We start from the raw sequence: 26,144 nt of genomic DNA, 5'->3' as shown, positions 1-26,144 counted from the left end.
CTGAAGGAGTTGTGTTTTCCTAGCGACAAATTAAATGTTTAGAGGGATGTTTGCTCGACGGTTTCTGTGTTTTGGTTACACGGAGACCTTACATGTCTGAATCTTGTCACTAGACCTCTCTGCTGTAAGAAAGTTTTATCTTCTTCATATGATAAACGGCATTTTTGGCCGTCTATTTACTTAGCACCTTCTGAGATACTGGAAGTCAGTCTGCGTGGTGGCCCCCATGTGAAAGTTGCCTAAAATGTCTGAAAAAAAACCCAGCCAAAAGGAACAGGTGAAATCATTATTAGGCAACATAATGCATGTTGTTTTCTTCACTAACGCAAAAGAATAAATCACCAGAGCTGAGTATTCTGCTGTAGGCTTTCTACTTTTTATTTTTAAGATGTGCTTTTGCAAAACTGCATCTCCCTCTTGTGAGAAGCAGAAGAGGAATATGATGATGATAATGTCTCAGAAAGGCAAGCTGGAAATAAAAATTTTTCTTGAAGAGGAAAAATCCTTTCTGAAAAGTCTATCATCAAATACTGAAATTCGTTCTCAAACAGCTTACTTACGCTTCCGGTAATTCTGATGGCTCACCCGCCTAGCACAGCAATAAAAGATGGGATCCATTATTTTTCAGTGAGCCTTGCAACTGGTTTTCTTGGGGGGAGCAAGGGGGGGCTGCCCCTCCTGGGGTGTGGGGAAGCAGCGAGGGTGAGGCTGGTGATTCGGCAGCATGCAGGCAGTTCTGGCTCAGTGCTCGTCTGGTGAAATGCCGTGGAGTGTCCCATGTGAGACATGGGCAAGAAAACACAGCTACAAGGCAAGCTCTTCTGGTTGTGTTGTAGCTGTTCCCATAAAAACCACCCTTAGCTTTCCTGTGTAAGCACTTATGAAGCAGAACACGAGATCTTTGGTGACTGTTTTAGGTAAAGCCATAAGGGTATTTTAAAAGTATAAATAACCAAAATCACAACAAAAGTATATGGACCATAAGCTTTAGAGAATCCTGTTGGGTTTGGGGTGTTTTGTTTTAGGTAGCTAGACTGATACAATAAATGGTTAAATAACTGTGTTATAATACAACATTAAAAAAGATCAAATCAGTTGTGTATGAAAGATGCCAACTTTTAAACTGTATCTTAAACATGAATTTTGAAAAAAGGAAGGAAATGGTTACACTAAAGTCAAAATGTAATACTAGTAGTTTATGTATTTTGCAGCTCACAGTTGTAAGCAGCAGTAAACATTTTTCAGCTGGCTAAACTGTTGTGGTGTATCACATCTCAAAAAAAAAAAAGGAAAACCAGCAAAAACTCAGAAGTTGCATTTGGCACACGTATGTCTCATTTAGTCCAAAAGTCTGTGGTTAAAGATTACCCAAATATGTAGAAAGTAATCTCTATTTGTCTGCCTAGATAAATATGGCTTTCGTTGGTTTCCATCTCTTTGGTAATTTTTGCAGTCTGGCTTCCCCTTTTAGCAGCTGCCCTGTTCATTATTTGGTTTTGATCATATCTAATTGCGGGTGACATTTGAGACTAGGGTGTAGTGTTTTTTATCCTTACCCTTCTTGGAAAAATACTGGTTAATCTGTCACTCAGTTTTACTGCAATTTTAGAAATGTTTTCAATGTACAGCTTTAAGATAAAAGTATAGACAAAAGATACAGTAATTTTTTATATATTTTTAGACCCTGAAATAAATATGGTTTATAATGCAGATAGGCTACCTAAAATTTAACCATTTCAATGAGAGACTAAGCAATGAACCTGAATACAAAGAATCCATGGCTTTGGTTTAGTTCCTTCCCTCCTCTCCTGGGAGGACAGAGAGAGAACAGTTTAGTGAATAAACCAACACAAAATAAATTAACACAGTTCAACACACTTTTGCACAATTTGGGAATTAAAATAATGTAATTCCAAAAGATTTTGGACCCTAAAAGAGCTATAATATATACATGTACCCTCTAAAACATATATCAAATATTGTTGAATTCAGAAAATAAAATACTGCTTTAAGTGATTTTATGAGTGTCAACTTTTTGAAATTTGGTATAAAAGTAGAAGGTAAAAATGTGTTAATTTTACAGAAGTACACTTAACTAAGGTTGATTGTGTAACTAAATCCATGTTGTTACTCTTTTTCCCTCACCTTGCAGATGAAGAGAAAGTTGGACCATGGCTCCGAGGTCCGTTCTTTCTCTCTGGGAAAGAAACCCTGCAAAGTCTCAGAATACACAAGGTAATTAAATGCAATGACAGATCACTGGATCCTGATTCCTGCGTATATCCTGTCTTTCCAATTGCTGAGCCTGATTAATTAAGCTCCTCTTAATGTTAAAACACTGTAAAGCAAAGAAGAGGTGGTATCAGCATTTGTATATTGCTTTGCTAATTTAAATTACGTGAACTGAAGATGAGTTTTAATGAAGTAGCCAGACTTGCATTTCTTCAGTTGAGGTTTGTGTTTCATTCTAAATATAGCATGCCCATTTACTTAAGAGACTTTTTGAGGGCTAGAGCATTCTTGGGAATAAAGTCAAACAGATTTTAAAAAGGGACATAACGATAAACCCTAAGACTATTAAAATTGTGATCAAATGTATCACTTTGCTATGGTAACAGGAGTGAGAGAATGGAAATTCATGTAGGCAGAGCAGACCATCTGATCTTAACAGGAACACACATGTATTTGCTATCCTCAATGTGAAAGTATTAGGAGTTCTGCTCTGCTTCCTTGCTGCTGCTGTGTGGTGCCAGGAAGCACAAATCCCTGCTAGGGTGTTCCCACCAGGTGGTTAGGAGTGCTGGTGGGGTAAAGCACTCCTAACCATGAGCAGCAGTGCAGGGCTGTGGAATGCACGCCTTACAACTGCATTCTTACTATGTAGTTGCCATAACAATTGTGCTTGGATGTCACACTGCTTCCCATCCTGTTTGAATTTAGAGTATTTTGCGTTTTTTCCCCTCTATAAGCATCGTCCCTCCCGTGAGCCTCCCAAGGCTCTCTGGAAATGGCACTTCTTTTAAATGCACTACAGTAGTGTTCAGTCACTGATGGCTCTTGCAAATAGTTTATATTTTATTTCTCTTCCTTTAAGAGGTTTATCAGGTGATGAGTGAAAACTTAGGCAGCAGGTCCTAGGGTTGCTTTTCAGATGTGTGAATGCTGCAGCAGAGTAAAGGAGGTGATGTGCTGTTGCTGAGAGGCACTTGTTGCAGCTTCCACATCCTCCCAGGCCTGCAGGTGGTGTCTTCTGATTTCTGAGTCAGTCTAATGGAAGGACTCTCTTGTTGGCCACCATTTCTTAAGTTGACACACTGGGAGTTCTCTGCACTCCCAGAAGAGTAAACAGTTCAGCATTAAAGAAAAGCGCATTTTTGTCAAGTGTGTCTGTCAGGTTCAGAGGATCTGCTGGACTTGTCCAGTTTCCACAGAGACCTGACTCATTGTTTTCAGGGGGATGAAAACATAGAGGAAAAATGAAGCATGAACAAGTGTCTTCTGGTTTCATCTGAAGCCAAAGGAAAGAAACTTTTAAATCGTGTTTTGAATAACTGTTTTTGACTGAGAACCAGTTTACAGCAGAAGAAAGTAAAGTGTAACAGTTCTACTGGGGCAAGTTCCAGGCTACAATATTGCTCAAAACCAATAAAAAGTAATTTCAAGTGCCTTATTTTGGACCTTGAGTGATAGGCCTTGTGCTGATCTCTATGCAGGTCATTAGAATGACTAAGCTGTAAAATCACATTTTTATTTTAAAAATACTTTTAACTGACATTACTTGGATTTTGAGTAGCTATTGGCATAAAAGAATCCTTAAGTAACATTTGATCCTCCTCTCTTAAACTCTTTGATTTGGTTTTATCTAAATAATATAAAACTGCAAATGATGCAGTTCTTGTGCCTACTTGTTTCCATTTTCCCTAGGATCAGGGACTCTAAAATTGACCAGCTGATGAACTTTGTTTGCATATAACAGGTAAAGTCAGTAAACAGATGCCATTAGGAGGATCCTTCATCTCTGAAACAGTATTTTCATACCAGCTTCTGTTTCTGTTATTACTCAGCAAAATGAACAGTTAAAAATAGGCCTGCTCAAACCAATCTTTACTTTTCTTGACCAGTTTGGGTAAATGTTAGGACATGCTATGATTGTCCTTCAGAATAAGGAAGAGTAGAGTGAAATATTTGTAGAGCATAATGAGGTAAATATTAAAATGAACTTGCCTTGCATCATTTAAAGCTATTGCTGTAGCCACTGAAAAATCAGTAGACCCTCTAAGCTCATGCCTACTAAAAAGTTTGGTTTATCCTACAAAAAACCAGAGGGTTTTTTGGAGTCTCACACTATAATTAAGTGTTCATGTTTGTGCAAATACTACTGGGGTTCCATATTTCCTGCTAGGGAATACAGCTTTGATATTCTGTGAATGAAGTACTTTACATTATATATAAAAAACAAAACAAAACCAAAAGAAAAACTGATCCTGAAAATGAAAAAAACAACCAAACAAAAAAACCCCAAACCAGAAAACACAGTCAGCTGTGTTTCTTTAGACTCCCACAATAGTAGCTTAATCCCAGCTCTTTTAAAAGCTCCATTCCGTACGAATGAGCTGGTTTTTAACATGTCAGAGTGAAAAAAATCAAACTGTGATTCAGAGAGCACCTTTGGCTCCTTTTCCCTTTTCACTTCACACCCCCCCCCCCTTTAGTTCCTGTGTCATTCCATCAACACACAAACTTTAAAAGACCATATAGAGTATTTCAAAGTCCAATTCCAGACCACTAAGCCACTAGAACTGCTTGATATTACTATCTCTTTGTCAACAAAATATATTAAAACCTAAAAATAGATTTTTTTTTTTTCCCTTTCTGTTTGGAGATGAAGCAGCACTAGCACATTTCACATACAGGTGGAAGTCTGAGATCTGGCTTCCTACATCCTGTGTCAGGAGGCAGCAGTGTAGCCCAGAAGGAAAGGAAATACTCTGGCAAGGAAAGGAATGTGTAAACCTGTATCTTTGCACACAACTTGCTGGGCAGTTAACAGAGTGATAGTTTTTCAGCCTTGAAGTGTGATCCTTATTTCTCCCCTAGTTGGAGGGCTAGCACTGCAGTGGTAGAAGCAGGCAGATTTATCCAATTGAGGGACTGACCTCTTGAGTGACCAGCTGAACAATTCTTCATGCTAATGCTTTTGCTTGAAGCTAAAGAGTTTAAGTAATAATTGCAAATGATATACTAGATTTTTTTTGCTCTCTTGTGAATTTTCCGTGATGTTTTACCTATGGCTGTCACTTTTTGTTTGTGTGGCAGTACCACAGGGCTGGTGCCATGTTCCGCCACGCCGACGACGTTTGGGGACCTGCGGGCAGCCAACGGCCAGGGGCAGCAGCGGCGCCGCATCACATCCGTGCAGCCACCCTCCGGCCTCCAGGAATGGCTGAAGATGTTCCAGGTAACTGTGCTTGCAGAAATGAGCATCTGAAGCAACTCTGCCTCCATGGTTTGTGTTAGGGAGCGCTTCAGTGGAGTTGGTCCTCCTTGTACATCCCAGAATGTCTCTGCCATTGATTTCATGTTCTCTTGCAATAACAAATGGGCATCAGCTTTAAGGAATACTTGTTCTCTGTTTCAGCAGAAAATAACAGCTTTAACTGGTTTCTTAATAATACAATCCTTCCTGTTTAATGCTTTCACATCTTCTGCAAAGTCTGTCCGATGTGTAAGGGCTAACTACATGGCCTCAAGCCATTTTTGCTTGAGACTAGTAAGCTCTGGTGCATGGTTTGCTTCAGTGCAGTTACAGCTCTAGATTCGTCACAACTCTAGTGTCTTCTAAGAATAGAAAGAAAAGTTTATCAATAATAGATTAAAAGGAAACTCAATGTGTATTTTTACTGATCTCTATGTACTGAACATGTCAGCCAGCACATGTGTACACAGCTGAAGGAAGAGGTTTTGCGTATCTTTTAAAATGCCTTTAGCAATGCCTTAAAATTTCTTATCTGGATAAAGAAAAGATATGAAGGACAATGCTATGAACTGCTTGCATAGGTTGAAACTAAAATGCGCCTGGATACCAGTCAGGGAGCACCTGAGACAATTTTGTATATGGTAATACAAGCAAAGTTTGGGGCAAGCTTCTCCTTCTGGTCCACAGCCTGTACCATGGAGATCTTAACATTTTGCTCTGTGTTTTTAAGAAGCAGGGATAAGTCTTAGTCATTCATTTGAAAAATGGAAATATTATGTCTTCCTATCTTGATTAATAAACCATTCCTTCTAAAAGCATTTTCAAAAGGAGCAACTAACAAATACAGGCATTGTTTCAATTACTGTAACAGGCAAAGATAAAAGAACAATATTGTAGATACAGGTATCTATCATACAATTTTGCAGGCAGAAATGTGCTTTGGCTTGATTCATACTGCCACATAATACCATTGATCTCAATCACTGTCAGTTCTGAAAGTTAAAATAATAATGTAGAACCTCTTTCCTCTTTATTTTTACACATTTATGATCTGCTTAAACCAGTGGAAGCTTGAAATTAGGATTCTTGTACACATCATTCAATTTCTTAAAAATATTCACATTTAATTACTGTGGTGTATCTTTTTTGAGACTGTTCATAGAAATATGTCTTTTTAACCCCTAAGAATCATATTTGAATGGTACTACGTATATTTATATGGTAATGTAATACTACATTGTATTTTAACATTTTGTAATGTTAGAACATTTGTACTAACAAAAGCTATTTTGTTACAATATGTAACCTACATCAATGTAAGATTGATAGTTAGTGACAGTTACATATTTTTGAAAAAGATCATGAAAGAGGTTGAAGTGTTTGAGAGTGGTGCAGACACCCATGACAGTAAGAGCAATGCTATCAGCTGTTTGGTTAGGATGAGTAGTCTGTAAGCCCATGAAAATTTTGCCTATGTAGACAAATGTGTACAGTGTGTAATGTAGAAAACATGTTTTAATACATATATATTTAGATACTTTAAACTTGCCAGAATACTTAGTTGCAGTACTAAGTGCCTAAACGCTGATCTATACTATTGAGAGAGCGGGAGAGGCCTCTCTCTCTCTCCTAACTGGAGATCATTGAGCAGCATTTATTGATCATGTCTGTCACTGGTAGTTTTTATTGCATTCACAAAAGGGAGTCCCTTGCTTTTGAAGAAAAGCTTTCAGAGTCATGTAGCTCTATCTCAGTGTTACATCTGCTTGCCTCCTCATTTTCTATATGCTTATTTTTCACATGAGTTTCATGAAAGAGGCAGGTCTTACACAGCCAAATGATAAAAGCATATTCATAGGGGAGGTAGCTCTGCCCAAAGGGCAGGATTAAATGGCACATGCAGCATCATTCTTGCAATACAAAGTTTTTCCTGTAGAGAAACAGGAATGAGAGAGCTTTCTTCGTGTACTGTGTACTTGCTAGTCCACCTTAATACCTCACTCATTTTATATGAAAATATAATTCCAATTAATTTTAAAGCTAAATTTCTAGAGGCATGTTAGGGGGACATATGTACTGTTTCAGGTAAAACTGTTCTTTGGCATAGAAACTGGCAGTGACCAGTGATACTTAGCTATTTTGAGGACTCTCACCTGTATGTTAGCCTTCCATCCATCTCCTGATGAAATCAAGACCACTTTGCAAATATTAAGAAAACTTAAGATGGTCTATAAGTTTTTTTTTTTAAATTTGCTTTTTATATGTATTTTCTGTTGTTATGTTTTATAATTGATCTAAGCCTTTTGGTTTTAAAGTAGTGAAATAATGCAGGAGGGAGAAACAGTTGTATAGTTGCACTTTCTCTTTAAAAATAAAGTTGTATATGGATTTCAGTGAAGTCTGGAGAGAAGAATAGAAATGCATTTTATTAGATTCAAGCCAGTTAATTTCTTGAAGGTCTGTTTATTTTTTCTGATTTGCAGTGGCTCTTGACTTCAGGTCTTTTTAAAATCCACTTTAAGAGTTTTTAAAACCCAGTGCCCAAGTTTATCTTTACCAAATTTTTTCCTTTACAAGAAATTTTAAATCACCAAATTGCTTGGCACAAGGAAAAAAAGTCAGGTGGATGCTAAGTTCAGTCAGATGTGGTATTTGCTTTAAAAATTATTAAGCTCTCCATTCTTCCTACTTCATATACTTAGGGTTCTGGGTTTTTTTATTTAAGTAATTTATTTTGAGATGGCATTTTCATGGAAAATTGATTTTGAAAAGTTGTTCCATACACACCAATATAGGCAATCACAAAAACTACTTCACCAATATAGGCAATCATGACTAACTACTTGATTATTCAAATGAATGCTATCGTTTTCCCTACAACTGGAAGCATTCTTTTTCACAGCAGTTTAGATAGTGTCCAAAATGCTTTTGCCATATCTGGCATTTTTTATATAAATAGTTGGCTTAGTCACCTAAACTCCAATTGCTTACCATTCTCCCTTCCAAAGATGCTCAGGAATGAATACATGTACAACTGAATAGTCCACCTCCTCTGTGAAGCAGGCATAAAGATTGTACCATGGCCAGCATTGCAGCGCTTTCTGCTCTGTGCCTTGTGGTGGGATGAGTCAAGGGTTGGAGTTTCTGTGCAGCCCCTGCATGCAGCTCTGGAGAGGTCTGCACTGCAGCTTCCCACCCCTCCTGGCTGCATCACCATTCCTGCCTTGTTCCAGAGCAGTCCTGCAGACTTACAGCAGGTCCCCTGCCCATCTCTTTGGTTTGGCTCTCATGGCACTTTTGTTACATACAAATTCAGCTGCTTTCAGAGAAAACTCTACATTATCCAACATCTGGAAGGGTTGTGGAGTCTGAGCCAGTTGCAGCTCCTCTGGACAAGGTCCACCATGTGTGCTGCAAATGTTCAGTCCAGGGGACCAGGCTGGGGACTGGGACTCTGATATGGGTTAATGAGGGGACTTCAGCACCAGCTGCTCCTGAGTCCCTCCTGGTGTGACAAACTACTTGCTGTACAGCTCTACAGCTGTAGATGGTGTTTCTTTCAGGGCTTATGTGCTATTTTTATCCAGACTAAGGTACCCTCGGGGTGTGGGATGGCAGGGTTTTGGATAACTGATCCAAGAGCTGGACAGAAGCAGGCTCCAAGAAGAGCCCTTCTGCAGGTCTCAGTAATGACAGACCTCCATTAACAGTATTTAGTAATGGAGAACAGCACCCTGAAGTTAAACTCTTTAAAATAGATTGTCCTTAATATACCTATTATAGCAAAAGGATATAATTGCTACAAGCTGTAATTGTACAAATTGAAGGTAGCAGATGAGAGCTGAGCAATAGAAGAGTGCAGGTCATGAAAGAGGAGAGGTGCAGAAACAGATGATGATAAAAAAACAGGTGACAGGTCAGACAGAAGGTGTGAGGTGGAAGTTGTAGAAGCAGCAAAGATGTTGTTTATATTGATTGTAAGAAAGGGAAGACATTTACCCAGAGTAGTGCAGGGGGAAAAGAAGGGATAGTTTTCAGTTAGGGAGTGCCATTGTTACAGCAGCTGCTTTACTGGATGAGGAAAGGCTGGTATGAACAGCCAAAAGGCTTTGGCTGACAAATCAACACCTTCCCGAGGAAATGGGAGCAAAGAGGAGATATGTTTCTTTAGGATTCTGAAATCATTCAAAGAGCAGTATCAGTGGGCCCTGCTGGCTTCCCAAGGGCTGTGTTAATCAATCCTGGAGTTATCTTTTCCAAGGGAACCCCTGCTCATAATAAAAACTTTAGTTCAATTTTACATTAAAATTAAATTTCAGTTTTGAAGACAAGGAAAGCAAAGGAAGACAATTAAGCAAAAGTATTTTAAAGATAAAGTATATTCTTTACAAGGGCCTTCAATTTGAAGGGGAGTTGCCTGGTAGAAATTGAAGGTGTCTGGTCACGATGCAACCTGTCTCAAAAATCTCTCGTCCTCTACAAAGTTTGAAACTTTGCAAACTGGCACACAGTTACTTTTTCTCTTTGTTTTGCAACGTTTGTTTACTGTTGTTTCTCATCAAAGCCACAGTTACTCCTTTTCCCTTCTGCCTGATGAGCTACATGCAATTTTCTTGCAAGTGGATCAAGCTACAGGGCCCAGAAACAGAATTTACTAGTCTTGTCTTCATTAATGCAAACAGTTGTGTTCATCTGGCAAGGCTTCCTCCCAATTTTCCATGCCAGATATTTCCCTCAGAGACCTCTCACCAACTGTAGCTGGAGGTTTGTTTGCTTAAGTGAAAGACTGAGGGGACAATGTCCTAGAGACAACGTTTTGTAGCAGTTGATTACTTAAGAAGATCCGTAGGAAGCTGCCTGTACCCATCCCCTAATGATGACAGACAGATAAAAGAGGGTTCTGCTTTTAGTCATTAGCAACTCTTTCTCATTCTGGAATCTTTTCCCTTTTCTGTCCAGATCTGTATTAAGTTTTAAAAACCAACTAAGTGTAAGAGAGTTACAGATTAAGATAGCATACAGTGACATTGTTAATTAATAACATGTTGGTAACTGCTAGCAACATTTGCCACAGCAGCAAACAATGCTCTTCAGGTAGAGTTGTTCTAATTTAGTACATGTAGCTGCTTATAAATTAAGAGTAGACTGACCTTGGAAATTTATATTATAAGGAAGTAGCACCAGTATTGCTTTCCCTCTTTTTAATTCTCCTAAATTCAAACACGGCTGACAGATGACATTAAAGACTGCAAACGTTTGTACCTAACACCAGCTAAGCTGTGGGTTAATGAAACAAACAGCACTTGGAAAATTGGTGAGATAAACAGTACTTCAGTGCATGATTTATGGAGAACTGCTCTGTGATGCAAATGTTTCTATTGAAAGAAATTCATAATAAAAGCTGTTTACAACAGCACTGCTGCAAGTTTGGCTGAGACAGTCTGGTTTCTTTGTAATATTCTGAGGTATTGGGTATTGGACATGGAAACCCTCATCTCCTGTGGTGATACTGCATACACACAGGTGGATGGGGAATGTTTTCTTGCCAGCTTAAACCATTTTACCAATTGCCCACAATGTGTGGAAAGGCTCAGGTCAGGAACTTCCTCCTCCATTAGGGTAGGCTGTCCAGTAGCTGGCACACATTTGCTGCAGGCAGGGGCATGGCAGTGGGGTGAGGCAGCTGCAGTCCCAGAGTGCTCTCTCTGTAACTGAGCCACCTCCACTGCCCTGAGGCACTTGGGTCACTTGGAAGTCCCCATGGCCATGGTTTGGGTAAATTATACTTCTACTGGCATTTCAAGTATTTTGCTGTTTTAATTAGGGAGAAATGATGCAATGCTGTGATCTTTTTATGTTGAATAAAGCTGGGTATTTATCTGCTTTACATTCACTTTGAGAAATTCCACCTTCTTCTTCATTTGCCTTGTTGTTCTGGCAGAAACTGCACAGTACACTAACATTGTAGTATGGTGGAGACCAGAGTGAATTTTCAGAGTCAAATCCAAATTTAGAGCATAAGTAGTAAAGACCTGAGATACATGGCAGACTAATACAGAAATCTAAATTGTAAGGTATCTTGCCCTCTTTTTTTAAGTTTGAGTTAGCCTCTTATGGTAACTGTAATATCATTTGTATGTGCTAATTTACTTGTAAATGTCATTCTAGAAGACATTTGAGAAGAGGAATATGAATCTGCTCTCAAAAACTGTGATGTCTCATTTTCTCTCTAAGGTTTCATTTGTGCTCTAATTCTGTTGCTAAATCAGCTAGCAGTAGCTGTTGTTTTTTTCTGTAAAGTTTTTTTCTTTAAATTGTTTTCATATAACGAATCAAAGCTCTTTGATGAGCACAAATGAGTTTAAGACATGATTTTTAGATCCTCAGTATATTAAGTTACAAATTTTTTTTTCCCTACAAATGATGCTACTAATCTGCTATGCTCCCAATTGAGTGCCTTATTAAAATCTTCAAATTTTATAGCACCCATTAGTAAAAATGTGGAGTAAGAAAATTACCAATCAAAATTCCCTGTTTATTCAAGTGTAAGTTGATACTTACAAAATATGCATTGGTTTATAGCCAAGATTCTGAAATTACAGCATTGTCACTTAGGGACACACTGTAGCAATCAGAGAGTAAGCTAATGTACTTTTCAAGAAAGTTTTTTACTTTCCTTTCCTCTTATTTCAAGATTTTGGTCTACCAGATGAAACATGAAGATTAAAAGCTCTCATCTCACTTGAATGCACAATAGAGAAAGGGTGTTCATTCTATTGCAACCCCTCCATTGTCTGTAGCATGTGTGTAGATTTCATCAGCTTCAAAAGAAGCTTAATTAATTCAATTATTATTACTAAATATTATTATCTATTTAATTGCCAATCTGTATGTGCGTATAACAAATCCTTTCTTAGCTTATGAATTAGTGTAGTAATTTTGAATATTTTGTGTTGATTAACTCCTCATTTTTGTGTCATTAGCATGAGCATTTATCTCCTGGCTTTTTATATGCTTGTATATAGTTCAATGAGGAAACTTAATTTGCCTTGTTGGCACAGCAGTGGCACTTATTGGTATAAACCAAGCCAGTTTGTTAAACTAAGCTCACTCTTTGTTTCTTCTTCTTCCCTTGCAGAGCTGGAGCGGACCAGAGAAGTTGCTTGCTTTAGATGAACTCATTGATAGTTGTGAACCAACACAAGTAAAACACATGATGCAAGTGATAGAGCCCCAGTTTCAAAGAGACTTCATTTCCTTGCTCCCAAAAGAGGTGAGAATTATGGGGTAATATTGCATTCTCAAGTGTCTGGGCTGCCGTCTTTAGAAAACTTCTGTGCTGATTTTGCCAATGTAGCGATGTAAACTCATGTTAGAGGTTCACTGTTTGGAACACTGCCATAGCATGTCTACTGTAATTTCAGGTTGACATATCTCTGTCTCTTGATAGCATTTAGATACTTGGAAATACAGATGACCCCTTTAAACAAAATCCCAATAGCTCTAAAAATATCTCTGTATCTTAATTGGGCCAATTGTGCTTTTTTTGGAGAACTAATTCTGTTAGGGCACACACACACAGAGATTTCCTCTGGATGTAAGACCTCTCTGCACATTATTCTCTGAGTGTAAGTATTATTTTTAATGCTGTAAGTGGTGAGTGTTTTGTTAATGTTATTTTTTAATTTATTTTAGAAAAACAGAACCCTAAAATCTCTACCAAATATACAAAAACTAAACCCAGAAAAGCACTTCTTACTAAGGATCAAGCCAAACTGTAATTAGCAGACACCTTACAGTAAATCCTTCACTGAAAATCAGATCATGTTTTATCCAGTTAAAGAGAAACTAAGATTTAGATTTTGGTGTGTGTAATTAAGTGATGTCCACACAAGAGTAATTTGTGATGTCATCACAATGAGAACATGAGGGTGGATATGCAGGGTTATAAACCCAGTTTGCTGGAGTTATTGAATAAATGTATTTTAGTTGACTTATAAATAGTACTTCTCACCTTGATTGATTTTAGGGAGTTAAGTCTCAATTCCTAACAGTTTGCAAAGCAAGTTCTTTTAAGTTATTCTGGTGTTTGTATTTGTTTGCTATGTTTGACATGGTTTTATTGCCTGAAGACTGTTTCATGTCTCTGTTCTTTGACACTCTTTTCTGACATATATCCTATTTTTGAATACTTGCATGTACAAAACCCTTCTTTCCTTTACTACACTGTCATATCTTCACAAGTCTGGAAGTGTCACAGCCTTCCCTTGCTGGCTGGCATTTGTAAGGGTTGGAATCAATTTATGCAGCAAGTATTAACTTAGTACACAGGACATGAGATTGGTATTTAGAGAAGTAATTCCTGCAGCAGCCTTCTTAGGGAGTGGAAAGGACACTGGGGGAGGAGAAGAGTTCAGCAGCACCCCTGCATGGTTGCTGTATTTCTAGAGAAGCTGTCCAAAGCATCAGAAACAGAGGAAGGCACCAAGAATTTATGTTTTGAAGAGACAGAAGATACTTTGCCACTTCTGCATCTAGTCAGTCTGGAAGTTCAACAGAAAATTGATAACAGTAACTCAGAGATCAGTTCTCTTTGCATGATTTTGTGGCAATACTCACTGAAGTACAACCAGTGATCTAGTTACACTGTAACTAAAGATCATGTTATAATTTCAGTCTTCACAATTTCTTCACAGAAAAAATACAGTACTTAGCAGTAAAACTTCCTGACTTAGGTTTCTTCCCTCCCCTGTAAACTACTAATGTTTAATTTGTTTATTTTTGGTGGGATTCCTGCCTCTTTAAACCAGAATATTGTAATGTGTAGCTTCATGACAGGCTGACTTCACCAGTGAAGTTGGCTTGAATAATTTTTGCTTCCTAACCCCGAGTCACTGTCACCAAAATTACCCGAGTTAAAAAAAGCCGTGGAGCTGACTCCACCATCTCCTGTGCTGTTCCCTCAGCCAGATCTCCCCAGCAGGGCTGTCCCCAGCTGCTGAGTGCTGGCTGCAGTGGGGGGTGATGCTCTGAGCTGTGGGGGCACGAGTGAGTTGTTGGGGTCAGTAATTCCATGAGGAGGCTTCCCTGGCAAAGGCAGCCCCCTGTGCAAACACGCTCCCTTGGGCTGTCGCTCCACATTAACATCTGTGCTTAGCTGCAGTGCTGTTGGATGCTATGCACTGATCTTATTACCAAACCAGAACAGGAAGATGATGTGGACAGCAGGGTTTTGCTTCAAAACCATTGTCTGCAATGCAAAGGCAATAACTGAAATGTCAAATAACTGTGGAAATGTTTGTTTTCCCCCTAAAGCAGCAATCAAACAGTTAATATGAAATAAATACTCTTGGTTTCTTGCTCAGACTTTAGAAATAATTATTCAAATTACTTATGTATGAAAATCAGGTTGAGACACCAATAGATAAAGAGTTCTGCTGAAATCAGTAATAGAAATGTTGGTTCTGTGTGTTTAAGTGAAGAAAGAGGCAAGGAACTGCTTGCTATTGGGTGTTATTAACACTTCAACAGAGGGTAGTCATAAATCCAGTTCAGTCAAAGGTCAGATCTTTGCTACCTGAAATTTTCTTATAACTAGATCTATGAGCTGAGACAAAGGGAAGTTATCTTTTATCCACTGCTAATCCTAAAGTCAGCTGTGGGCTGTGTTGACCATTGATGACTGTTTAGATAAATCTAGTCTAAAATAAATGTTACCCATATTTAACCTGGTTTAGACTCGGTTGGCTCATAGGTTTAATTAACACCAGCTTAGCAAATGTCTGTGTTTGTATAGATAGTTATTTTAAAGTAATATTTAAACAAACTACTGTCAACTGAGGAACATTCGGCAAAAAATGGAAAGGGGCCGTGTCACGTTTGAGTTTTGTCACATGCAGGTCTATGTGATGTGTGTTAGGAAATAGCACTTCAGTAACTTCACATGCCAGGAATGAAGACAGAATGTCTAAAAGGACTAGTACAGTTTTTGCTCCTGTAATAGAGAACCTTACAACAGATCCCAAATGCTGACTCCCTGAGTAAGGAGAGAAGAAGGTTCTTCAGGTTTGTGGCCTGGGGTGCCTACAGGATCTAACACATCATTTAAGGCACAGGTCCCTCTAATGTGGAGTGCTGTGTGCTCCCCATGAGCTGCAGGTGATGACTTGCAAACAAGGTGTGTGTGCGACCAAAATGCAAGTAGTTGCAATGTGCTGAATTTTTATTTCCTGCTCACACTGGCTTGTCTAGATCACTAAATGTTTCTCACAAAATAAGTGAAAAATCTTCTGAGGTCAACAGCCTGCAGTTATGACTTCCTCAGTAAATTTCAGTCTTTGTTGCTTTGAAGGGCAGATTCTGTTTATATATTTCTATTTATCTATCTAATCTCATAACTTCAGTTAAAAATGAAATTGAACATCCTAAACAAAATAGATGGCAAGCAGAAGTAAAAGTGGGTGATCTAATTTCCTTGACAGCTTCTGCATCCTGTTAATTACTGAGAAAGTCCCCAATGTAAGCATGTTAGTAGTTCTCTGCATTCATGTTTATCAATATTGTTCTTTCTGCAGAGTTTTTAGGGACTCTGTGCATTTCCTGTGACTTTCCTGCATCTTACACTTATTTTCCATGACAAGGGAGTTACATTGTTGCTGTCAAGTAGAAAAGCTGTACTTGGTCATCACACCCTTAATGATACACTCTTTGTGTTTTGGATTGTGATATATATGCCTCTGTTAAAGGCTTCATGGAGAGGTGGAGATTTTGGGGCCTTTATTGTAGTCACTATATGGCTTAGCTCAGTCTGAGAAGGTCTGAATTTTTCCCAATAAACTTTAGTTTTGTCACATGGAAAAGCTCATCTTCCATTTACTTTCTGGCACTCGTTAGGATTTGCCCTGTGGTTTTGGTAACAAACTGTACTGAAGTTACATGTCCTGATCCTACTGGATCCAAACCCATAAAGCTCCTTGTAACTCCACCCAGGAGTGTGTTTGAATTCTCATCAGAAAATGAGCAATACCTACACTGCCTTTCCTATGACTGCAGAGTGGTTTGAGCTCTGGGGAATGTAGCATTTACTTGTTCTGTATTTGGGCTTTCTGAGTGACGTTTACTCATCACAATGTACATCCCTATCTGCTCACATGGTGAGCACTGTACTTTTTAGTTCAACTCTCAAAATAAGTTTTGTTGAAATGGTTAGGTAAAATAACATAGACATAATTACTTTGGTAATAATTTTTCTAATGATTCAAAGTAATGTGCCTTACATTTTTTAAAAAATGTAGTAATTATTTCAGCTGACACCTATTTTCTTGCAAATGCAAGAATCATTTTGTGATATGATCTGTAAGGATTTAGTTACTTACGATGATTGTTATATTTTCACATGCCCACAGGAATAAACTGGAGTCTGTTAAGTTTCAGAGATTGTTTAATAATTTATTGTTCCAATTTTCTGTACTTCAGCCCCTGATGTGTGATAGTAAATGGAGTTATTTCACTTTTCTCTTCAAAAGCAGTACAGAAAATACACTTTCTTCTTATTTTTTACAGCTGGCACTGTATGTGCTGTCATTCCTGGAACCCAGGGACCTTCTGCAGGCAGCCCAGACATGTCGTTACTGGAGAATTCTGGCTGAAGATAATCTTCTCTGGAGAGAGAAATGCAAAGAGGAAGGTAAGGCTGAGCAAAATGATGGATGTAATGGTCGAAGTGTTGCCATCATAAAAAGTGCAGTTCATTTATATAATAAGCTTAAAGTTTTACGAAAGCAATTAGTGTGACTTTAGATTTAGTGCAAGTTATGCTTTAAGCTACATGGTATGTATCTCTGTTGAAAGCAGGGAATAGAAATAATCCATGGAGTGCTGGAGTTTAGGCTTGAATATCTTGTTTATAAAGTATGCTAGTTGCATGTTTTTAGAAGACAATTGGGATTGCTTTTTGAGGATTGTGTTTATTCAAAATGCAACCAAAAGAAATAACAGCTGAGGTGTAAAAATGGTAGGAGTATAGCCTGGCAGTTGTAGCATGGAGGAAAAACTGTTTCAGTGGTTGGTAGAAGGGCTGCTGTAATTTCACATGACTTGTAGGATAATTAAGGCAGAGATGGCACACAGTAGTGGGAGAAGGTGCTAAGAGGTTTGCTTGGAGAGGGACACACAGTCCATTAGCCACATGGATATTATCCTGCTCATGCCAATTCAAGAAGATATGGTGCTCCAACACTGATATGAATGGGCAAAAAAAGGCTCCCATGAAAGTAGCCATGTATTTGTGCACATGGAGAATGCAAGCTCTTATTTTTAAGGATAATTATAGGAAGAAGAAGTCTGTTTGGGCCAGGGGGGAATGGGGGGGTAGAAGACCACATACATGTAATCCCAGAGCAGTCTCATCTTGGACACAGGACCATGTCCAGACTGCCTTGGATTATGGAGACAAGGACTTCTGAGGGGTTAATGCAAAGGCTTCAAAAAACAAAACAATGTCAGTTGTAGCTGGCTATTTGTGAGGGCACCGAATATGCTTTCTTTTGTGCTGGAAAGCAGGTGTCTGACCTCCTAAATCTTCTCTACAGATTCTCCTCTTAAAAATTTCAGTGAAAATGCATGAAAAGGAGAGAGTGATAAAAAAGAAGGTGAGAGGGGAATGAGCTTACATTTGTGAGATTACAAGTAAGAATAAATACATCCAGGTAGGAGAGCACAGGCAAGCAGGCCAGTATTGCAGCCTGCTTAGCCTCAGTGAGCTGCTTAGTAACATGAAGGGGCCCTTAATTCAAGATTGCAGAGAGAGACGGAGCTAAAGGCAGAAGAGTGAAATCCACATACTGGCAAGACACAAGACTCCTGCCAGTAATGAAATGCAGTGGAGAGAAGAGCTGCATAGAAAAGAGAGCAGGGTGAGAGAATTGTAAAAAAAGCTGTATCTGTAGTAGCAAGGGTAAAACAAAGCTCTGCTGCTTAAGTGTCAAGTCAGAAAGGGCATAGCTATACTTAAATTCCAGCCAAGAGAGGACAATGCCAAAAGCACTCAGCCTTTCAGATCAAGAAAGTAATTAAAAGCTCACTAATACCAGGAGTCACAGTGAACTTAAAGGTAATGAAGATGGGTGACCAGAGTGGAGAACCACAGACAGAAAGGTTGACTTCTCGAACTGTTCCAGAATAAGCGTGTAAGTGGTTAAGGATGTTTTTGGACAGTACGCGTTTGTAAAAAGCAATATTCTGCTGCATTGCCTCAGAAAGGGGGATCCAAACCCGAGCTAGGAGGTTGCCAGCAAGGAATGATGAACTAGAGCATTTTCAGTTGTGATTATGGTAATGATTATGCTGAACTGACAAGGACAGAGAGAGTATAAATCTCTGAGGAGCAGGATGGTGTCACTGACACACAAATGTTGGCATGCAGGAGATTGTTACATTTCTGCCATATTTTAATGTCAGGGGTCACGGTAAAGGTTTGGGAGGGAAAGTGTTTTCTGTGGGGTGGCCTCATCTCTTCCCCTCCCCCTCATTTTTTAAAATTCCATTTTAGGGATTGATGAACCATTGCATATCAAGAGGAGGAAAGTAATAAAACCAGGCTTTATACACAGTCCATGGAAAAGCGCCTACATCAGACAGCACAGGATTGATACCAACTGGCGGCGAGGAGAGCTGAAATCGCCCAAGGTGAGGTTCTGAGCTCTGTGCACGGGGCTGTGAACAAAGCAGGAGCAGCTCGTGCCTCGGCTTCTTTCCTTTGGACAAACAAGACTATCCATGCACAAAAAGCAGTGAATTGCTACAGAAAAAAATAATTTGTGTTGTAGCCCACCCTGGATTTAAATTATATTCTGGCCACCATTTTGGCAATGTGTTACGCTTCATACTGCAGAACCATTTCACTGCTCTTCTAAGAATTCCTGTACAATTTTGGGAATTCTTATAAATTGCCAGTCTCTTTGAGACAGGTAATCATGAAAATTGATTTGAAATACTTACATTTAAACATACAGACACATATATTGTACATATATAGGTGTATATGTATGTATTGGTAGAGCTGGGTCATGTTGCAACCTAAAATACTCCACAACTGTTCTGTGATTAATTCATGCTTTATTTTTAAATATATTCTTCTAAATTGAGCAGCACAAGACAATAACTTCATTCTGTGTTAAGATGTCTGTGGGGTTTTCTAAGTGTTAAAATTATTTTAATGACATTGATATATATCATTGCAACCTTTCCAAATGAAGACATGAAGCAATTTCAAACCATTTGTAAATAAAATAGCAACTCTCTAATCAAACCTGATAATGAACAAGCAGCCAGAAATGTCAAAAAACTCATATTCATGGCTTTTTAAGGTTTTAAGGCAATTTACCTGTTTTCTTAATTAAAAATAACAAAATAAAATAAGAACAAAAGAGTTCCCTTGGAAAACCTATGGCTATATCCTGCTGTTTATTTGGCTGTGACTTATGTACATCTCTGGCAACGGTTCTGTATTTCTTGCATTGATATGCCACATCAAGTTATCTTGGAATTATTATTAAAATTACAGCCTCTGGCATTATCCAAATGCCATTTCATTTCAACAAACATCTTAAAAATGTTTGTATATCTTAAATAAAAAATTATTCATCCTATGTATTCTACTAAGGATTTTTTTTTGCTGTATTGCAATAAAATATACAGAATTACAGTTTTTCCAAAATCAAGCATTGAAAATCCCACCTCTGTAAAGCAACATTCCAGTCCACATTCCCAGCACATGGAATTGTTGCTTTTGTTTCCATTTAATTGAGTTGATGGTTTTCCAGTTTTTGACTTTGGTGCTGACTGGCATTTAACAGAATACAATGCTTGGCTGATAAGGGAAAAAAATAGATGTAGTCAGCCTTGGCCACTGAAATACAAATACACAGCAAATAATCAGTCCATCCTTTTCATTCAAGATTGAAACAAAAGGTAACAGTAAATGGAAAATCAACTGAAAAATAAAGAGATGGAATAACTGCAGAGGAATAGAGCAGTGTCCAGTTACTAATTCAGCCCACTTTTGTTAGTCCTTTTTCCTGGTACTTTCAGGAGGCTTGCAGTAGCTGTAGTTCCCTGATAAGCAATGCATCATCACTCCATGGAAGGAGGGAAACACCTTCTTTGGTCCCAGCTGGCGGTAAATTAGACTTGACACGCGGGATTAAGGGGCCTTATTATTACTGAAGCAACTCTAGCATTTTGTAATTTATGAATCAGAAGAGCACTTTGTTTCTCCTGCTTCTCTAATCTCCTGCATTAAATTGTGACTGTTGCTTTTGTGTTCTTGGTTGCCAGGTGCTCAAGGGCCACGATGACCACGTGATCACGTGCCTGCAGTTCTGCGGGAACCGCATTGTGAGCGGCTCCGACGACAACACGCTCAAAGTGTGGTCAGCAGTGACAGGCAAGGTGAGGTGGCTGCTCTGCTGCATTCCCTGGGAAATGAGCCACAGGCAGGGCAGTGGCACAGCAAAAGTGCTGCTGGGCCATCAGACCGCGCTGCAGGGTGGCCTTGGGTGCTCTGGGGGAGGAATTGGAAGATGTGCCAGATAAACATGTGGGTTGCCTTTTCCCACACAGAAACTCCTCCAGTTCAAAAAAGTCACCTTGATGTGAAATTGCAATGCTGCTCATGTTACCACTGGCATATATCCTTGTTCTCTTGGCAATTCTGCTATTCTTGTGGAGTCGATTGTGACATGGATTTTAAAGAATTTGGACAGAAACATTACTTTATCTTCCTTAAAGCTTAACTTAGGCTGCATTTACCCCTCTGGATCTCTTTTTCTCACTTATCTTCTAGCATTCTTTGTATTGTTTTCAAGTTTTTGCAATGGAGTGTTCATTTTACTGGCTCAGATTTCAAATACAGCGTTTGTTTTTCTTTCCAAGCTCCTATATTGCTGAGCCACAAAAAAAAAAAAAATTAACTTGCTTTAGGTTTAAATATTTCCTATTAAATTAGATCCAGCTCAGGCAGGAATTTAATAAGCTTCAATAATTTAATTCTGGCTTAGAGGAGCAAAACAATATGTGCAATCAAAAAGACAGTTCTGAGCATTTCAGTCATGTTAGAACATCACAGCTACTCAGCCCACAGGTTTTTTTTTCCTGAGGTGACTGACCGACCAAGGGTGTAGAAAAGGCCTTGGGGAAACAGCACTTTTTCCTTTTAGACTGGTATTGTGTCCACTTAGCTTGGATTTAATGGTATAGATAACCACAGGACAGCTGCTGAGGATAACGTGTTTAAGATGTAAAAGGTATCCACTTCATAATGTGGAAGCTGAATGTATTCAGCATTTGTCATTGCATGCCCAGAAGTTCCTTGAAGGGATTGCTAATCCTACTGTGGGTAAGAATAAAATTAAGAGCCATAGGCAGCCTCACCCTGCTGCTGTTGGCTTCCCTACAACAAACTGTCTAATGAGGGATCCCATAATGAAATGTATGTCTATTTTAATTGAAAAGGGCAACCTAAACACAAATGAAAAATACTTTCTTTGTACATACCATACTCCCAAAAGCAAAATGTTCCCTTAAATATATCAAATTAAGCACAGTGGCAAGACTTAACAATTACTGTTCAGTAATTTTTTGAAAGTAATTGCAAAACCTAGTGTGGCCATTTACCCTAGACCTTTAAGAGAGCCAGAAATTGTCTCTGAAAGATGGAAGCATGCTGTATCAGCACTCATGCTTACTGATGCTGAAGAATTAATAAAATAAAGAAACCCTAAAGGTTGGTTTGTGCAAATGAACATGACTAAATAATTCCCTTGACAGATGTAAAGCCCAAAATAAGGATTCTGTGTTCTTGCTGCTTTAACAGGATGATTTCTTAAAAAATGAACACATTGGATGAAATAAGAAAAAAAGAGAACTGTAGAAATGAACATCAGCTATGAACTGAAAAAGATGGATTTGATAGCAGTGAATTAAGCCAGGAGCCAGTAATTGCAGAAAACTGGTTAAAAATTGTTAGAGAACAATAGAACAAAAAAGCAAATTATTTTCAAGGATAGAAAGAACAGGATATTAACAACAGGAATTACTATACTGTTACTGATGCAGAAAAAAAATTTTGGAAGAAAATTCATGTGATGGAAATACAGCATGCAGTGATAATAGAACATTTCAGCAGAAACTCATGCTTACTACTGAAGTTATGGTTTTTCTTATTAGAGTTGATCCAGATAACCGGTGTTTGATTTTTTTTTTCTCTGAAGTAACTTTTGGCTTAATATTAGTGCATTAAAGGTATGATCACAAGGAGAAGATGCAGGACAGAATAGTTAGGAGGCCAAAATGCATCAATGTTTAAATGGAGTAAACTGAAAGACTGGGTATTTAGGATACACTATCTCAGATAAAAAATATTGGACCGCGTCAAGAGGAGTCAACTAACAGTTAAAGGAAGGCCACAGCAATTAATGCCACTTAGCATTAGATTACAGAAAAAGAGATCCTCAAACTGCCTTGACCTCTTTTCTCGTGCAGTTACAGGTTTGACTGATAAAAATAATAGTGCAGAAGTAGATGGCTGTGTGCACTGAAAGACTCTATCCCCATGACAGAACTGAAGAAAATAGAATAATGCAAAAATCAACATGGCACATATTTAAATGGGTTAGAAAATGGGTAATTATAGAGATCATGTTGTTAAAGTAAATGCAGAATCTTCATGGAGTATCTTTCTAGAGGAGTCTTGCAAGGATGTTTCCTTGTCTGTACTAATTAGCATTTATTGCTGCCTGGTGGGAAAGCATATATAGTCATTACTTGTAGGGAAAACAGCCTGGGAGACAGAGACGAGCCATTGTTCCGGGCCGACAGGGGTTTTATAGAGGAAGGTGTGAGCAAACACTGTCTGTACATGGTGAGAAATCATGTCATCCATTTGGGATCAGAGAAGGGAGGCTCTGCTTATGTAGTGTGGGATTCTCTCCTGGGCAACAGGAAAGTCTGAAAAAGGTCTGAAATATGAGTTTGCAAGGAGGGATGCTATAGCTGTGGTTTACAGAGAGCAGTGTTTCTTGGATAAACAGACAAGAAAATACAGCAAAAATAAATGGTTTATAGATTGGTGGTTAAACTACGAAGTGTGTGCTCTCTCCACTTCTAACACACTTCAAAAAGCTATTGGAAATCCTGCAGTGACTCAGAAAAATGCCAGGAATATGACTCAGGGCTGCAAAACATGTCCTTGTATTGAGAAATGTGGAAAGACGGCTTAGTTTGTCAAGGGAAAGATTACAAGAAAAATTCCATATAGTTGAAGTACCAACAGTTGAGAGAGAAATTTGATGAATATTTTTTAAAAAGGGGAATTTTTTTGTTAGATCAGAATGAAGTTTCCAGGGGTCTTCCGGTTCTTGCTATGAGAGCCGACTCTTACCTCCAAGATTGCTTTTTCTTAAAGTATCCGTTCCCCTGTGTCAAAAGGGTAACTAAGGAAAATGTTTCTTTTCAGTGTTTGAGAACACTGGTTGGGCACACAGGAGGAGTGTGGTCATCACAGATGAGGGACAATATCATCATCAGTGGCTCCACAGACAGAACGTTGAAAGTCTGGAACGCTGAGACCGGGGAGTGCATCCACACCCTGTATGGGCACACCTCCACCGTGCGCTGCATGCATCTCCACGAGAAAAGGTGAGTGAGTCTTGCTGCAGAGCTCCAGCCACAGCCTGGCCCAGCATCTCTACACTCCTGCTCACAGAAAGTGCTCCTGAAACCTGGGGACCTCATCCAGCACCCAGTGAAACACAAACCAAGCAAAACATACATCAACACAAGGGAGGAGATGATTAATAGGAGCAGAAGCATGAGAATACTAAATGAAGAACTGGAAATTGAATCATGTACTTCAAAAAGTCACAGTCTGCATTATTTCAAAGCTAATTCTTTGTTACACCATGATCCAGTCTCCCCCACAGAATAATTTCTTCTTTTGTCAATGCTACAAACTTTTACTCATTTTACCAAATAACTTTCTAAGTATTTCACTGCAGTATTTTATTTAAATTTTAACTGATTATAACATAATTTTTGCAATAATCATGTCTTGATTCAACAAACATTAGCTGAGCTCTGTTATTTGGCTGTGGTATGGAGTTGTTGACAGATTGTTGGTTGCATTTCTTATTTTTTGAAGACTGATGAGGTTTTTCTATATAAATTCCATTAATGTTCATTCCATCTCATTTCTGTTATTGCCTAAAAAACCTTATAGAAGTATAAACTGAAAAAAAAAAGTCAAGCAGAATAGCTGTTACTTTGCTAAAAGTGAAATTTCTGAAGATCTTTTTTTATTTGTTATAAGTAGTCAACTCAGTTATTAAAACAGGATGCCGGTAGCACTGGCTGGAGCTCACCGTGTTCATAAGCTTTCATAGGTAGATACAAAAGCCCACAGAATTTCTCATGGCATTGTTTTGCTGTTCAGGAATGAAGTGCCTTTGTAAATGCTGATTGCTAATTATATCAAATAGACAGATCCTGAGGAGGTGAGTAGAGGAAGGAAGAAGGGCACTCCAGTCATTTAAGACCCCATTAAAATGTCACACCAAGCCAGAACTTTGGTGGCTGGTGCATCACCTCTATCTAATGTCCCAAATTAAAACTCAGAACCCATGTGTAGCCAAGTTTGATTGCTGTAGTGCTTCTATGTGCAGTGCTGAGTACAGGAGGGGCTCTCGTTGCTGCAGGGTGGTCAGTGGCTCTCGAGATGCGACGCTGCGAGTGTGGGACATAGAGACGGGCCAGTGCTTGCATGTCCTGATGGGCCACGTCGCCGCTGTTCGGTGCGTTCAGTATGATGGCAGAAGGGTTGTAAGTGGTGCATATGATTTTATGGTCAAAGTGTGGGATCCAGAGACAGAGACCTGTCTGCACACACTGCAAGGGCATACTAACAGAGTCTACTCGTTACAGGTATGTGCTTTTTATCTGCTGCTTTAGTTTCCTTAAGTAATGTTTAAAGTCAGTTTATTTCATCTTGTTTATTAAGTTGTGGGTACCTAGTACAGAATTATACAGACCACAAGCATACAGAGGCATCTATAATAAACCCCTCTTTCATTTTGTTACACTAGTTATATGTTGTCTTAATTTAGAAACAGAATTTTTTTTAGAGTAGCATTTTTTAAAGGATTCAGTATAATAAAGCCCAAGTCTCTATACCAGCAAGTTAGGTTGTTGTGGACGGATGGGTTGTTTGGTTGAGATTTTTTTTTTTTTTTTTTTAAGTCTTGCATGTATTTTGGAGTTATGTTTTTGCTTTTCTCAAGAAATTCCAAACTTACTGTTTAAATAAATCAGAGGATATAGCCATTGACAGTCTGCCAAAAACCCTATTGGATTAATGTTCTGATTTATGAAGTTCTATTTATCCTCATTTTCTCATCCCATCTTCCAATTCTAAACTATAATTCAGAGTAAGGCTGGACCTAAAATTTTAATGAATCTATGTAAATCTCTAGCTTTCTACTTCCTCTTCTCTAAGTACAGGCCAGATATACAAGTGTGAGACTGTTTCAACAGCAACATGTTAATGGAGGTGCGAGTTATTATGGTGCTGCTTTGTGGCATCTCTCTAGTGCCCACCAATTACCCACAAAGCTGG

The 26,144-nt window shown here is 38.6% G+C and overlaps 1 protein-coding gene across 2 annotated transcripts in view; it reads left to right on the top strand.

The window, feature by feature from the left end:
• FBXW7 (F-box and WD repeat domain containing 7) overlaps positions 1–26,144 on the top strand; it is a 177,041-nt gene that overhangs the window by 144,211 nt on the left and 6,686 nt on the right. For both annotated transcript variants that reach the window (XM_054633742.2, XM_054633743.2), the window contains 8 exons: positions 2,153–2,235; positions 5,317–5,458; positions 12,615–12,749; positions 17,039–17,162; positions 19,026–19,162; positions 20,813–20,926; positions 23,991–24,172; positions 25,228–25,453. In XM_054633742.2, coding sequence (XP_054489717.1) covers positions 2,153–2,235; positions 5,317–5,458; positions 12,615–12,749; positions 17,039–17,162; positions 19,026–19,162; positions 20,813–20,926; positions 23,991–24,172; positions 25,228–25,453 — 1,143 coding nt within the window. The remainder of the gene's footprint in view (positions 1–2,152; positions 2,236–5,316; positions 5,459–12,614; positions 12,750–17,038; positions 17,163–19,025; positions 19,163–20,812; positions 20,927–23,990; positions 24,173–25,227; positions 25,454–26,144) is intronic.

Source organism: Agelaius phoeniceus, chromosome 4 (genome assembly GCF_051311805.1).
Source record: "Agelaius phoeniceus isolate bAgePho1 chromosome 4, bAgePho1.hap1, whole genome shotgun sequence".
Lineage (NCBI taxonomy): Eukaryota > Metazoa > Chordata > Aves > Passeriformes > Icteridae > Agelaius > Agelaius phoeniceus.
Note: the sequence above shows the minus strand (reverse complement) of the source record. Positions and strands in the feature narration are given on the sequence as shown.